Raw genomic sequence first — 16,291 nt, forward strand, 5'->3', positions numbered from 1 at the left:
AAGAGACAGGCACATATACACTAAAGCTCAGGTCAGGTGGGATTATGAAGGAATATTTTTGTAATGTTAGCAGGAGAAACAATCTAATCATAAGCCTTTTATAGTTTTAGGATGAACTGACATAATGGACCATATCCTTGCTGTCATTGTGGGTCCAGCACTCAGGAGGTCGGTCCTAATTCCCAGTTACATCTATTCTCATTTTAAGGAACTGTTGTCACACATATGTACTGGTAATCTATGTGACATTAAATCTGTCTAAATTGAATGCCTGTAGCCCACCCCAAATAGTTGAATGAATTTTCTGAACTCCAGGTGGTTAGACCAGTACCCCTGAAAATGAAAGGAGTCAGGTTTGGGAGAATGTGGCCAAGCCACTGGATGAAAAGGTAGTGGCCTGGGGAGATAAGTCCTGTGGCTTTTCCCCTGACTGGACTTATCTGCATGGATATGATTCCCAGACATCTCAGAAATTTTACTCACAGTTTCAGGGTGCTGTCATTCATTCATGGCAGAGGAGTCATGGCAGCAGGAGTTCTAGGATTCTGGCCCCCCACCCCACTCCACAGTGTTCCCCATTAGCTATGGAGCCTGTCCTGGAACTCGCTCTGTAGACCAGGCTGGCCTCGAACTCACAGAAATCCACCTGCCTCTGCCTCCTGAGTGCTGGGATTAAAGGCATGCACCACCACTGCCCGGCTAGCAAGTGACTTGTCAGGTGTTTTTCCACCAGTAACAAAAGAATTAATTACTACAGCTAGACACCAGGGCTAAGGAACCCCAAGCGAGCTACCCAGAGCCATGGTCCTTATGGTAGTGCTGATGTGACTATGCCTTGCATAGTTCTTGCCCTGTTTCTAGAGAAAGTCAGCCTCAGGCAGTAGCATGAAGTGAGAGCCTTAAAGTGAGTACATCAAAGTTCTTTCTTGACCCTCTGCAACATCCTGACTCATCAAGCCATAGTGTCCTGCTGCTTAGACATCCAAAATCTCCCCCAAATAGTCAATCCTCCATCCTCCGAGGTCATGCTGGAGTTTCACAGGCTGTAGACCAAAGACAGCCTTCCCTCAGGTCTCCCAGCTCCTTGCCCCCAGTTGTGAGGGCAGCAGATCCACTACTACTGGAAAGTTCTACCTGGCCCTTGGGATGAAACTCTGTGAATTCCCAAGCTGGGTCCAAGCTACTCTCAAAAGTTTTTCTAGCCGGGTGGTGGTGGCGCACGCCTTTAATCCCAGCACTCGGGAGGCAGAGGCAGGCAGATCTCTGTGAGTTCGAGACCAGCCTGGTCTACAAGAGCTAGCTCCAGGACAGGCTCTAAAGCTGCAGAGAAACCCTGTCTCGAACCCCCCCCCCCAAAAAAGTTTTTCTAATACCAGAGTCACCTGCTACTAGTGACATCATTTTAGGCCCCATGAGTTGGGACCTGTTCTTATCAATTGGCTGGTTCCATTCCTGGGATTGGTCCTGGTTTATAGTTATCCCATATAGTAGTTCCCAGGGCCTGGTGAGGTACTGAATGGCTGAATGAGTCTCAGGCCCTTCCTCTGGTGTCATGGATGCTGATGCCAGGCTAGTCCCAGTTCCCAAGCCTCTGTGTCTTCTACCAATCCCCCATCACCAGCACTTCCCATCCACGCTCATTCATTTTATTTATTTTTAAATTTTATTTTTTTAGATGTATGGGTATTTTGTCTGTACACATGTCTGTACATCATACATGTGCCTGGTACCCATGGACAACAGACCTTGTGGAACTGGAGTTATAGATGGTTGCAAGTTGCCATGTGGGTACTAGGAGTTGAACCCAGGTCCTCTGGAAGAGCAGCCAATGCTTTTAACCACTGAGGATCTCCCCAGCATCTTTTTTTTCTTCCAGACAGGGTCTTGCTATGTAGGCTAGGTTGACTTTGAACTCGAAGTAATCTTCCTGACTCAGCCTCTGGAGTGCTGAGATTACAGGTGTATGCCATCATACCTAGCATTTTTTTAAATTTATCCTTTCATTTATATGGCAAGTATTTTCCAAGGGCCTACTCTACATTAGCCATCAATTTAGGCTAGACCCTCCTGAAAACCCAGCAGGGAACCGTGGTTTCCTCTAGAATGTCGACTCCTCTCCTTCCCTTCTCTTCTTAGCAAGCTTTACTCATACAACCATAATGTGCCGACCGGAGGCTTTTCTCAGTCTTCCTAGCCCCACCGCCTGAGCTGGAACTTCTCTACTGCCCCACTCTTGTGCCATGGGTGGTTCATCCTGTGATGGAAGCTGGGACTGGGGCTACCAAAGGATTGTAGAGTGGAGGCCAAGGGTCCCTTGAAGGGGGGGGGGACAGATGTGTCTGCTGGAAATGCTGTTCACAGCAGCGAGTCTGGCACATCTGTGTCTACCTCCTTTCTCAGACTTGCTTGCCAGCCACTGAGTGATTCCACGGAGGATACTACTGCCAAGAATACTGCTTATTTGCAAAGAAATGACCAAGGGTCACAGGTCCAGGTTGAGGGCACCTGATAAGGTCACATGGAAGGCGGAGGTATGAAGCTGGAACAGATCTGAGTAACAAGCCCCAGAGAAACCAAAGGCGGGCCCCAATACATCTAGACTTCCGGTATGGGGCTTCCCCGGTATGGGGCTTCCCCGGTATGGGGCTTCCCCGTCAAGGGTGGTAGTCAAGGCAGCACCTGTCACCTCCTGGAGGTCCCGTTGTCCTGCTTTCGTCCTCACTGTCCGAAAGCCTAGCTTTTAAAAGTTACTTCTGCTAACTAACCCTTGGCTGCATCAGTGATTCTGTCCCAGCTGTAGACAGGTCCTCTTGGGTTCCTGAGGTTTTTCCTCCTGTCTTCTTTGGTCTTCTCCAAGGTTCTGGCCCTTGTCTGGGGTCACTGGTTCAGACAGGCCCAGCAACTACCCTCAGGCCACAGAGAAAATCTTCTAGTAGGAAGCAGCAAGAAGATAGGCCATGTCAGAGCAGGGTGATCTCACTGGGGGGCAGTGTAAGCCGCTCCTCCCGGGCACTGAGCATGGTCTCCACATGGACAGCCACCACACGACACAGCTCCAGACCCTGGGGGGGCGGGGGGGCGGGCACAGAATAGTCTCTTAACCTCCATCTCCAAAACAGAGATGTAGTTGGAAAAAGAGCAGAGGTCACATGACCTACTTGAGGATCCTTGTCCCCAGTTCCCTCTGAAAGAGCTGGTGGGCCATAGGCCGGAAGGGACAGCAAGCAGGGGACAGTGCATTGGGCATAATCTTTGCTGCTTGTGTTGTGTGACCTAAGGTCAGTTGCTATGCTTCCTTGAGACTCGGTGGCCTTATCGGAAGGGTTTGGGTTTACCAGACCCAGTTCAGCAGGCTTGTGGAGGGCTTAGATGGAATTTTGTTGTTGTTGATGATGATGTTGTTATTTTGAGACAGGGTTTCAATGTGTAGCCTGGACTCTCAGAGATCCTCCTGCTTCTGCTTCCCCAGGGCTAGGATTACAGGGATTATAGGCATATACCACCATGCCCAGCAAGGTTTGGTTTTGTTTTTTTTTTTTTTTTTTTTTTGACAGGTCTCATTGTGTAGCTTTGGCTGGCTTTTGAAAGTTGTAGAGATCTACCTGCCTCCACCTCCCAGTTCTGGGATGAAAGGGCATGCCACCATTCCTGGCCTAAGATTTCTTTTCCCTCTGAATTGGGGTTTTTCTGTGTAGATCAGGTTGGTCTTAAACTTAGAGAACCACCTGCCTCTGCCTTCTGAGTGCTAGGATTAAAGGCGTGCGCCACCACCTACTACCACTTAGAATAGTAAAATTCTAATTAAGTGTTTGTCACAGCACTGCAAGGCTGGCCAACACAGCTCCTTACAATCAATCTTTTTCCTCTTCATAGGCTGCTATGCTTGTGCCCATCTTAGCAGATATGGAAACAGGCTTAAAGGCAGCAGGAGTGCTTCAGAACACCCTTGCACAGCCTGAGACAGCAATGGCACCACACTTGGAAACCACCTCCTCCTGGGAGTCATCCCTAGTTGCCTCTTACATAGATCCTTCCCATTATGGATCATGATTAGGTAGAGGCTTTTTTTTCTTTTTTTTTTCCCCCAGATCTGAAATTGGAGCCAGGTGGTGATGACGCATGCCATTAACCCTAGCACTCAAGGCAGGTAGATCTCTATGAGTTCAAGGTCAGCCTGGTCTACAAAGCGAGTTCCAGGACAGCCAGAGCTGTTACATAGAGACACCCTGTCTCAAACAAAACAAAACAACACCAACAAAACAACAAAATCAGATCTGAGGAACTGGAGTTCTGTGAGAGCCAGTAGAGCAGGGGGTTCAGCCAGGTTTATTAAAGCATGCTGAACAAGATGCTCAATGGCTGTGTGTTGAATGAAGGCATGGATAAAAGACTGTGGCCTTCTATACATACGGGACAGAGATGGTAGCTTCTTTACAGGAGGGGACGGCAAGGAACTGGAGAAGCCAAAAGGCCTTTATTCATGTGTAGCCCATCTACTCACTCTCCCACCCTCCTATTCATATACTTATCAACCCAGCAAGCACACACTAGCATCTACTATGCCCGGCACTGTGCTGTCGTCGTGGTTCAACTAAGATGGATAAGGCCCTGTCCTCATGCAGCTGATGTTCTGGTGGGGAGGCAGGCAACAGGCGAACAAATGCATAAGTGCTATGCAGGGTGTGCTGAGGGCCACTGGGGCAGAGCTGGCGTGCCATTAGGGAGGAGGGACAAGAAAGGCTTTTGCAAAGAGGGGCTTTTATGATGAAACCTAAGTAAAGGGAGGGAGGGAGGAAGCCCTGTGAGGAATCCAGGAAGAGGGAATGTTTCAAGTGGAGAGAATAGCCAGGGCAAAGGACCTGGAGCAGGCAGGAGCAGATGACGTCAGCACAGGGGAGCTGAAAGAGGCAAGGAAAGTGAACTGACTGGGCAGGAAGAGAGAGAGAGAGGAGGCTGCAGTGGTGATAGAGAGCAGATGGATGGAAGGACAGCAGAGTCAAGGAGCCGCGGAGGGAGCCTAGGGCTCCGGCTAGAGCAGGAAAGGGAAGTATGACACGTGCGCTGCCTATTTTATGTCAGCTGGGCACGAATCAGAGTTATATGAAAGGAGGGAACCTCAATTGAGACAATGACTCTATAAGCTCCAGCTGGAAGACATTGTCTTATTTGTGATTGATGCCCTGGGGAGGGCCCAGCCCATTGTGGGTGGTACCATCCCTGGACTGGTGGTCCTGGGTTCTATAGAAAGCAGGCTGGGCAAGCCATGAAAAGCAAGCAAGTAGGCAGTACCCCTCCATGGCCTCTGCATCAGCTCCTGCCTCCAGGTTCCTGCCCTGTTTGAGCTCCTGTCCTGACTTCCTTCTGTGATGGACTAGAATGTGGAAGCGTAAGCCAAATGAACCCTTTCCTCCCCAGCTCGCTTTGGGTGGTGGTGTTTTATCATAGCAATAGAAACCCTAGCCTCCACTGCAGAGATAATTTTGAAAGCCCTGGGGGCAGAGAGGTTGCAGGGAAAGAAATCATGGCTGCCAGAGGAAGGAGAATGGGGGAGGCCGGGCAAAGGGGTGTGGCAGAAGGCCATCCAGGAACCTGGTCCTGCAGCACAGGTTCTCGAGGGCTCTTGCTAGTACAGCCAAAGGCCCAGTCTCATAGGGGAGGTGGTGGGCTAGAAAGGTAAAAAATGAGACCATCCCAAACCTTGTCCCTTTCTCTGCCTCAACCATGCCTCTGTTTCTGTCCTGATGCTAGGGACCATAAGATTTAGCCAGGAGTCTAGTTCCTAGTCTAGATGTCAGCTAGGCTAGAAGTCACAAGGAAACTTATTGTACCTTGATTCCAATCCCAGGCCCCCACAATCCACTTGCTGTGTCTCAGGCCAGGACAACTTCCTTAGATTTCCTGTGCCAAATTGTTCACTCACCAACCTTCTGTTGCTCCCTAGTGACCTCAGAAAGCTTCTGATTAGTATTATTTTTTCTCCTCCTTCTCCTTCTTCTCCTCTTCCTCTTCTTCTTCTTCTTTCTTTTCTAGGCAGGGTCTCTAACCCAGACTGGCCTTTGTAGCTAAGGATGACCTTGAACTCAGGATCTTCCTGTCTCTACCTTCTGAGGTTGCTGGGATTACAGGTATGTACCATGTATCACCACGTCCAGTTTTTGTGCAGCACCAGCGATCAAACCTATGGCTTCATACATGTTACACAAGTACTCTAGCTCCTGAGTTATACCTCCATCTCACAGAGTTCTATTTTAACATTCAAAGAGCTCTGAGGCCTCTATTTCCCTGGTGAATCTTCCTAGTACCCTACCAAATATATCGCTTTTCTGCAAACAACCTGGGTCTTCTCCACAGTGCCTCTTGAACTGTTTCCTGGGAAGGCCTGCACGATAACCACAGCTCTGTTGCCTGAACTGGGCTGTATGCTTCCTGGGGCATAGCCCAGACTAAAGTAGAATGAGAGAGCCAGAGTCTTAGGACAGGCTCTGGCTGGCGGGATTGGACTTACCTGCTCCAGCTGGAGCTGCATGGTACGCTGGGCTCCCACATCCCCCAGTGAGATCTCCACATAAGGGTAGCTGGAATTGGCCGTGGGCTGCTGAGTCCACGTGGACTGGATCTCCTTCAGGGGGATCTTCACAATTAGCTCCTGGGGATGAGGACAGATGGCAAGAAGGGTGAGGACAGTCTCTACTACACCAAACCTTCCCCCTGAAAGTTGTATCAAAAAGCAGAAGGCCCAGCCCTAGTTCCCCATACACTCATTGACTTTGTGACTTGGAGCAATTCACCTGACCACTCTGGATCTCAGTTTCCTCTCCAGGGGAACTGATTCATCACATACTGATGCTTCATGCCTGAGATACAAAGGACAGTGGGGGCTGGGAGTATTTCTGGGAACACCTGTATCCCTTTATCAAAGAGCTTGATTTCTGGTACCCATGCAGAGAAAGGCCGAGTGATGGACAGTCAGTACCTAAAGGAGACACCTTCAACTACTGACCAATGGGGATGCAGAGTGAGGAGTCAAGGCAGCTCCTTACCCCAGGAGAAGAAGACACACCTTTACAAGTGTGTTCTGTGTTGTCTCTCAGTGTCTCCAACCTGTACACCTGCGCCTTCCCCACCCCACTTACTTCTTCCAGTGTCTTCTAGCCTCACCTCTAAGCCCGCTCCTGTCTCCAAACTCACAACCCATGTTTGGTTTTTAAGAGCAGGAACTAAGAAAAGGATGGCAAGTCCAATTCTTTAACGCTATGGGAAGCTCTAATCCCCTGGAACCTGACTATATTTGGAAGTAGCACCTGTAAAGAGGGGGTTAAAGGACCAAGGATAGAATGCTTGCCTAGTATGGGGGTCCCTGGTTCTATCCTCAGTATCACAAGGTAGAAAGATACAAAGTAGGTATATGGTATATGTCTGTAATCCCATGTTGGAAAATTAAGTCTGGAGAATCATTTAAGGCTAGCTAGGCCACAGATTTATACAGCTCCCCTGCCCAAAAGAGGTAAATCAGTTAAAACGAGGCCACTAGGTTTGGCTCCATTCCAGCAAGACTAGTGTCTTTATAAGAAGAGGAAAGTTTGCCAGGTGGTTGTGGCACAGACCTTTAATTCCAGCACTCGGAGGCAGAGGCAGACAAATCTCTGTGAGTTCGAGGCTAGCCTGGTCTACAGAGCAAGTTCCTGGACAGTCAAGGCTACACAGAGAAACCTGTCTTGGAAAACAAAAACAAACAAAGAAACAAAAAGTTTAAACCGGGCGGTGGTGGCGCACGCCTTTAATCCCAGCACTCGGGAGGCAGAGGCAGGCGGATCTCTGTGAGTTCGAGACCAGCCTGGTCTACAAGAGCTAGTTCCAGGACAGGCTCCAAAGCTACAGAGAAACCCTGTCTCGAAAAACCAAAAAAAAAAAAAAAAAGTTTACTGTCTACAAGCCAAGGAGAAACCATAGCTCCCAAGCTGCAGAAATCTTGGAATTTCAACCTCCAGAAAAATGAGAAAATGACCTTTCATTTCATAGGGCTCTCAGACCGTGATGTGCAGCCCTGACAGCATGACATACTAGTCACATGCTCTTGGTGTGTTTTCCTACATGTCCCCTTCACATAGCCCTAGAGCGGGCCAAAATTCCATTATTCCCACTTTCCAAATGAAGGCTTTGTAGGAGAAGGGATTGGCTACAGACCACAGATGGAGATAAATGCCAAGCTGGCAATCTTTGTCCCTAAGTAGGTGGGGATACCAAAGGATAGAAGGGACAGGGCACAGGTAGGCAGGGCCTGGCAGAAGCCACTCACATGGGTCTTGGTGCTGAGAAAGTTGAGGCCATTATGGTTGACAGCGAGGATACAGGGGGCTGGTACTGTGATGTTGCTGCAGCTCTGGATGAAGAAGAAGGAGGAGCCGAACAAGGGAAAGGCACTGAGGAGGCCTGCAGTGTGGAGAGCCTGTTATCAGGACACCTGGGCCAGGACAACGGGACAGCCACTGCCCTGAGCTGCCAGCTGTCTGCAGAAACTGCTCTCTGCTCCACTCTGCCCAAACCTCTCTTCCTCCCCTCCTGGCCTCTCCCTGTACCACACCGTACCACACCTCCGAGTTCCTTCGCCTTTAGCCCTATGCCCAGCATCATTTCCAGCCCAGGTGATACTTTTAGGAAAGTGGCAACAAGTCTTTTCAAAAACTGCTTTTGTGCAAAGAAAATAGCATCTCCTTGGGGCTGGAGAAATGGCTCAGTGGTTCAATTCTCAGCACCCACATGGCACTCACAACTGTCTGCAACTCCAGGATCCAACACCCTCCCAAAGACATACATACAGGCTAAAACACCAATAAAATAAACACAAATAAATTGAAAAAAGAAAATAGTATCTCCAACCTCCCTCTGGCCACCCTCAGTTCAGCTCCCCCGAGGTCTCCAGCCTTCCTCCCAGCTCTCACCCAGGAACTGAGCACGGGCCTGGTGGGGGCTGAGTGCCTGAGTCTGCTGCCGGTGTTGGCTAACCAGGTTGAGCCAGGTGTCACTGGTTGTGGTGTGGTAGAGCTGGCCTGGGATGTACTCTTGAACTTCACGCCTGTGTGCAGAGGGTACAGGGTTTCTGAGCACCCACCCACCTATTGATCCCCACTGTGAAGCAGGTATGATACCAAGCAGAGGTGATTGCCATACTTCCCTGGGATACTAACTGAAGGGGGAGCATGGGAAGGAAATATGGGGTCCTTACTCACAAGTGGGGAAGTTGAGGCTCTGAGAGGTTCCCCAAGGGGTCCAAGGTCATACAGTGACAGAGAAGCAGTGTAAACAAGGTAAGGTGTGAACCCAGACTAGGTTTCTTAGTTCCTGGACCCAAGGAGCTCAAGGCAAAGGGGTGAAAGCACAAAGGTGGGGAGACTTCCAGGTGTGCAAAGCAGGAACCTGTGGGCGGAGTCCCTGGGGCCTTCATGCCCACGTCCCAGTTCCTGCTCTCACCCTCCTGTTGACATGTGCAGGCTGTCTCTGGACAGACGTCCTGCCTCTCGGGCATGTGGAAAATAGCACTAGCAGCCCTGGTCCATCCCACCTGCCCTGGGCTGCAGTTGGGGAAAGGGCTAGGAGAAGTTGAGGCAGCCCCTTCCCCTCTCAGAGTTCCCTGCCCTGATGGGGTAGGAAGCCAGAGGTAAATGTTGGGTTCCTCAACTGTTTTCCAAACTATTATCATTGTTATTATTGATGTGTGTTTGATTGTTGGTTTGGAGACAAGGTATCACTATGTAACTCACTATGTAGACCAACCTGACCTCAAACCCAGAGATTTGTTTGCCTCTCTCCTGCGTGCTGGGATTAAAGACATGTACCATCACACCTGGCTTCAATTCTTTTTTGAGACAAGGTCTCTCACTGAACCTGGTGTTTACTGATTAGCTAGACTGACTAGCCAGCAAGCCCCAGGGATCCTTCTGTCTTTACTTGCTGAGCAATGGGATTGCAGGCACATGATACCATGTATGGCATTCTCTGTGGGTGGTGGGACTCGAACTCTGGTTCTCGTGCTGGTGTGGCAGCACTTTATGGAGCGAGCCATCTCCCAGCCTCTGGAATTACACATTTAAGGGTTTCTTCTTCTTGTTTACAATCATTCCATGAAAAGTTCTTTGAGAATTTGGTGTGTTGGTTCAGGCCTGGAAATCTTAGTACTCAGGAGGTGGAGGCAGTTTAATGTTATCCCCAGCTACCTACTGAGGCCAGCTTAGACCACACACACACACACACACACAATAAATAAATAAATAAATAAAAAAGGAAAAACACTCCCGGCATGTGGTCTTGGGCAGTAGAGGCATGAGATACACATGGTAAAGTGGCTTGCCGTTGTTCATACGGGGCTTCTCAAAGTGCAGTCCAAGGGCTGGGAGGCCACAACCACTGCCACAGTGACGCCAACATGTCATTTGCCCTTCCCCACTCTCATCCTCTCACAAGTGAACTGTGAAGCTTCTCAGAGGCCACCGTGAGATGGTGGCAGACTGACGTCCGATGAACAGTGGTGGTGTCCTCGCTCAGGCACCACGATTAGTTTTCATTACATTCTACATGTGTTAACAGCTGTGCTAGTACTGCCAATGAGTAGGCAAACTCTGTTTTGATCTGTGTTTTGAGATCGGGTTCTCACTACGTTGCCCAGTCTAGCTTCGAGTTCCTGGGTCAAGGAACTCAAATCCTTGATCCTTCTGTTTCATCATCTCCAGGGCTGGGATTAGAGGCATAAGCCACCACACCTAGCTCAGTGAGTGTTTATGTGGCTACATCCTCATGGCTGTGTATAGTTTCTGCCCTACAGGGTATGTGTGTCGTGAAAGTTTCATTAATACTTAAATTTGTTCTAAGCTATTAACAGTATGTCGCAAGAGAAGAAAAGAGCTTCAAGGCCAGAAAAGCATCTTCCAGTCTAGTTGGTACAGAGGGGCAACTGGGGCTTGGCAGTTGTGAGAAAAGAGGGGTCGGGTGGTCTGCTCCCCACCATTGAGACAAGGGGATGGGTGCTCACACACTGGGCAGGTAGAAGTGGTCCTTGGCGCGGTGCTGCAGGGAAGCCAGCTTGGACACCTGCTGCATTTGTTGCTCACTGGGCTGGCTGGCTGGCACACTGCTGAAGAGGCCTTTCAGGTAGTCAGGCAGAACCTACAGGAAGCATTGGCATGAGGGGCTTCCAGACAGGGGCGCTCTCATTCACTGTCCAGGCTGCTGGGTCAGGCAATTGCTTTGACTCCAGTCCTTCCCACTTCTAGTTTATGGCTCATCACTTTCCTGGTTTGTGGGGAATGAGGATAGATGCATATGGGCTCTGAGTGATGAACACTATGAGGGCGTTTCCATGGTAACATGGAGAGAGTGGGCTAAGTAAAACAAAACATAAATAGTAGAGTGTGTGCAAGTGTTCACTAGATACATGTTTCTCAAAATTGAAACCCAAGGCAGACAGCGTGTCAAGCCAGACTTCAGAGTTGCATCTAGAGTTTCTGATCCTGTAGATCTGGGGCAGAATGTTAGTATCAAGCGTCTGCAGGTCCTTGAGTGAGCACAATACCAGGCTATGCAGAGGTAGGTCTCAACACTGTGTGACCCCAAAATGAAGTGGTTGTGGGTTTGAGAAAAGGTCTCTCAATGTAGCCCCAGCTGGCTTGGAGCATGCGCTGTAGACCAGGCTGGCCTCGAACTCCCAGAGATCTGCCTGTCTCTGCCTCCTGAGCACTAGGATTAAAAGCGTGCACCGCCACATCCAACAACGTGGCTGTGTTTTGTATGTGGAATTGCTACAGCTTTGGCACAAGTTCCACAAAAATCTGGGTTGTGGCATGTGTGTTTTGTGACGTGACAGACCCCCCCCCCCATTTTAAAGGGTTCAGAACAACAGAGAGGTCGCCTCACCTGATTGTAGTGCATGGTCACATACAGCTCATTCTCAAACTTTAGTGGCTGATCCCAAAGCACCCGCCGGAACCAGAGTGTGTAGCCACCTTCCACCTGCTCCATTTCTGAGGCCACGTCCAGGATGTAGGCCCTGCTGCTCAGTGGACACACGTGCTGGCCTACGGGGATAAAGAGGCATGGCTGGGAGAAGAGCATCTGTGGTGTGGTCGTGCATGGCACCAACCTGCCAGCTAAGAGAACTGTCACCAGCAAGGATGCACCTTCCTCATCAAGAGAACAAGCATACAAAGCAGGATGTCTGTGCACCAGCAAAGCGCTGGTGATCACAGGGGGATTTGCTCCAATCTGGAAAAATGAGTGATATCTCATTTCTCCCTAGGAATGTTCTGGAATGTCTGCCAGGCTCTGGAAAGGGCCTCAGGTTCTACACTGAGCAATCCCAGCTCCTTTCCGGAGAGGCTGGGACTACAGAGAAGCACAGTAGGCCTTAGTCATGAGACTTTCTGCAGCCCTCCTTCAGGAAAGCCCCCTTGCTGGACATCTGTGGTGGGTAAGGTCGAAGGCCTGAGCTTTAAGCTGGGACAGAGGTGCATACATATGCTTCCTCCTCGTACTGATGTTTCTGCTTCCTTCTCACTTCTTGAGTAAAACTGTACTACGGAGGCTGGTTAGCATGATGAGAAAAAGAGGTCCAGAATCCTAAGGCCAGATTGCCTTGGTTCTGACTTCCACATTGCAACCTTGATCAGGTCTCTGTGGTGTCTGAAAATAGTCCCTCTGGAGAGGGCAATGTCCTAATGCCGAGAACTTGTGACTATGTCACCTTTGTGGCAAAAGGGACATTTCAGAAGTGTTAAGGGTCTTAGATTACTGGATAGGACAAATGCAAGCACGGAAGATCCTAAAAGAGAGGCAAGAGGCTCAAGTCAGAGACGTGGGGAGAGGGGTTGGGGTAGGAGAAAGACATCTGGACTTCAGAGACAGGGAAGGAGTCCCAAGTCAAGAACTGTGGGCAGCCCAGAGAAGCAGGAAAGGGCAGAAATGGCACTGCCCCTGAAGCTTCCAGAGGAAAGCAATCCTGACCATGTTTCTAGTTCAGTGTCTCTGACTCTCAGAACTGTAAGACAATCTATGTTATTGTAGTCACTGGGCTTGTGGTCATTGTTACAGCAGCCACAGGAAACTAACAGAGCTTCTCTTGGCCTCGGTTTCCCCAACTGTAAACAGCAAAGAGGAGAATCTATGCTATAGAGTTAAAAACTTTATAGCATCATGCAGTGTGGTGCACGCCTTTAATCCCAGCACTTGGGAGGCAGAGGCAGGCGGATCTCTGTGAGTTTGAGGCCAGTCTGGTCTACCAAGTGCGTTTCAGTATAGCCGAACTGTTTCACAGAGAAACCCTGTTTCGAAAAACCAAAAAAATGTTATAACATTAGTGTCTGGGGTGGGGGCATTTCTCAGTCATAGACAACTTGCATGAGACTCTGGGTTGATTCCCAGTTTATCCCCCTCAAAAAAACCAAACAAACAACCACGGGTGTTTATACCATTAGATGCTTTGAATCATGTCTACTATATGCTCAATAAATGTTTGCTGTTCCCTGCCATCCCCTCCCCTCTGTCCTAGCTGGACCTGGGGTAGGAAGGCTGAGGCACTCATGAAGGGATAACCAGAGATGGCTGTGACTCCCAGTTGGTGGGAGGCAAAACTAGCCTAAAGTGGGCACGGAGCAAACTGGAGGGCCTTGGGGTTGTATGAGGTTCCCTGTGTACCCAGAGGCCCCCGAAAGACCTTAGGAGGGGCTTACATACTACTCGGAGGGCTGGAGGGTGGGAGCAAGTGCCCCTATGTGGGCTTCAGGAGTCTGGTTTTATGGATGAAACTTTCCCCAAGTGAAAGGGACTAGAGAGCAGCTTTTCTGACTGAGGACGCCCTGAGAGACCAAAGCAGTGTTCAGAGGCTCTCTCCTCCATGAACCCCAATCCAAAGGGAAGACAGACTTGTGCAAAACGTAACAAAGTAGGATAAACAAATGGCTTGGGGAAAGATCTCAGTGCTCACAGAGGTCCTCTCTCGGGGAGGTTAAAGGTTTCAGAGAAAGTGACCTTTGGCCTGGCCACTGGGACGGGGAAAGAAGCCCCGTGGCAAAAGTTGGGGCTGGGCCATGAAGGAGCCTAGAATGTTCAGTCCTCCTGGCTACTCACCACGGCTGGTGACGACAAAAATGACATACTCATCGAAGGCTTCAGGACGCGTCAGGGCCATCTCGGTGCAGAGCCCTTCTATTACATCCAGAGCCACCTGAGAGGCCAGAGAGGAAAAGCTGGTCCCCAGCCACTAACAGAGAGGCACAGAACTCTGTACTCAACCTGACAGAGCACAATTGTGGAACTGGCCCTTGATTTGCCTTTTTACATTCTCTGTGTGACTCTGGGCTATGTGACTCATAGCTTCTTGAAGTCTTGGTTTGCTTAGACTGAGTATCTATACCCACTCAGTATCTATAAGGTACCTATTGCAGGAGCCCCTGCAGAACCAAATTCCAGAGAAACAAGGCCCAATACTTAAAACTGTATAGTTATTTGCATGTGACCCATCATGTATCCTCTTTAGACTTTTGATCTCTGGCTGATGGTACCAGATAGAGTAGACTATTGTTGGACATTGTCATACGGAATTGTTTCGAGAAAGGCAAGAAAAGAATCTGTCCCAATGTGACTTTTCCCAAATATTTCCAACTGCAGATGCTGAACTCACAGTAGTGAAGGAGCAACTAACCTCAAGCCCTATCTCATGGGTCCGGGTGAGAGTCTCGGGACCACTGATGCTCACTTCATCCAACCCAGAGCCTGGCATCCCTACCCTTCCAGCTCCAGCTTGTTAAGATGCTCCTCACTTACAGTGCATGTTTTGATTTTCAGATGGCGTTCAAGACCTCCTGGAAGAAGAAAGAGCTGCCTCTTGGAACTTCGGCCTGCCTAGGGTAGATAAGCAGAAGAAAGTCGAAAGCCTGGACCCTATCACCCCCATGGAGGTCCCCATACCCAGAGGCATGTCTGGGCAGAAGCCATTAGGCACAGGGATTGACAGGAGCCATCCTCACACATCATGTAGCACACGTGACCTAGCAAAGGGTTCTGGGCAGAGCTCGTGGCTCCCACTCATCTTGACCCCAGTCCTGCTGTAGGCTCACCAGCATAGCTCGAAGTTCCATACTACTGGGGAGCTCCAGACGGCCCCCGAAACGCAAGGTCTTCTGCAGGTTCTGTTCACAGGCCTTGGCAATCCCTGTAGAGGCAGAGAGCTGAGGCCATGCTCAAGGTTGGCCAAGGATGGAAAAGGCTTCTCCTACCCAAGCCATGAGCCCCCTGCATTCCTTCAACAAGGAATAGGTCTTGTTGAGGAACATGATCTCAACATGATTCACCAAGATTAAGACCTGAAGTGTAAGAGCAGAATGCAAACCTATGTTTCACGGGATTATAAACTTGCCTTGGCTTTGTATAGACCTGGAGGTATCTATGTTCCTTAGCTGTTGACTAGGTTGCTCATCCTCAACTGGTTCAACAGATGACATGATGGTGCCCTGCCATCTCAACTGGGACTTCATGTCAAGTGCCCTGTCTCACTGTGCATCATAAGACAGATACCCCCACTGTCTGTGCTCCATGCATCGAAGCTAAGCAGTATACTTTCCCTGTCCACGGATGGAGTCAGGAATTCTTGGGCACATTCTTCAGTCATCTCCCATCTAGCCCTTCCTTAGTTATACACATCAGTTAATAATCAGAGGGAGATCAGAGGGGAGGCCTCCCTTATGTCCTCTATGGCTACAATCACTCTAATTGATTAAAGGGCCCTGATCCCTCTACTTTTTGAAGATAGGATCTCAGTGTGTGTACTCATTATTTTTTGTCAACTCGACACACACTAGAGACACCAAGAATAGGAAACCTCAGCTGAAAAAGGGCCCCATCATCCTGGTCTGTGGAGATGTCTATGGGATGTTATGGAATATTTGTTTAACTATATAAAGATGTGTTGCATTTACTTAATTATGTAAAGATGTGTTGCTGTTTTACCTTGCCTGCCTAAGGCACCTGATTGGTCTAATAAAAAGCTGATTGGCCAATAGGGAGGGAGGAGGTATAGGCAGGACTTCTGGGCAGGAAGAGTGAGTAGGGGAAGGAATTTAGGCTCAAAGGAAAAAAAAAGAAAAAGAGATGCTGGGGGCCAGCTAGCCAGACATGGAGAAAGCAGAAAAACAGGACATGCAGAATGAATGAAAGGTAAAAGGCTCTAAGGCAAAGCATAGAGGGATAGAAACAGGTTAAGTTAAAAGAACTAGTGGGACAAGCCTAAGCTAAGGCCAAACATTCATAA

General features: G+C 49.3%; 1 protein-coding gene across 1 annotated transcript in view; it reads right to left on the reverse strand.

The window, feature by feature from the left end:
- Positions 1 to 2,299: 2,299 nt before the first annotated feature.
- Myo15a (myosin XVA) overlaps positions 2,300 to 16,291 on the reverse strand; it is a 54,827-nt gene continuing 40,835 nt past the window's right edge. Inside the window, exons 57-65 of the mRNA XM_038326982.1 lie at positions 15,102 to 15,196; positions 14,809 to 14,886; positions 14,113 to 14,209; positions 11,905 to 12,065; positions 11,024 to 11,157; positions 8,940 to 9,073; positions 8,297 to 8,430; positions 6,506 to 6,646; positions 2,300 to 3,062 (exon numbers count right to left, since the gene is read on the reverse strand). Coding sequence (XP_038182910.1) covers positions 2,961 to 3,062; positions 6,506 to 6,646; positions 8,297 to 8,430; positions 8,940 to 9,073; positions 11,024 to 11,157; positions 11,905 to 12,065; positions 14,113 to 14,209; positions 14,809 to 14,886; positions 15,102 to 15,196 — 1,076 coding nt within the window. The 3' untranslated portion in view covers positions 2,300 to 2,960. The remainder of the gene's footprint in view (positions 3,063 to 6,505; positions 6,647 to 8,296; positions 8,431 to 8,939; positions 9,074 to 11,023; positions 11,158 to 11,904; positions 12,066 to 14,112; positions 14,210 to 14,808; positions 14,887 to 15,101; positions 15,197 to 16,291) is intronic.

The sequence above is a fragment of the Arvicola amphibius genome, chromosome 4 (assembly GCF_903992535.2).
Source record: "Arvicola amphibius chromosome 4, mArvAmp1.2, whole genome shotgun sequence".
Taxonomy (NCBI): Eukaryota; Metazoa; Chordata; class Mammalia; order Rodentia; family Cricetidae; genus Arvicola; species Arvicola amphibius.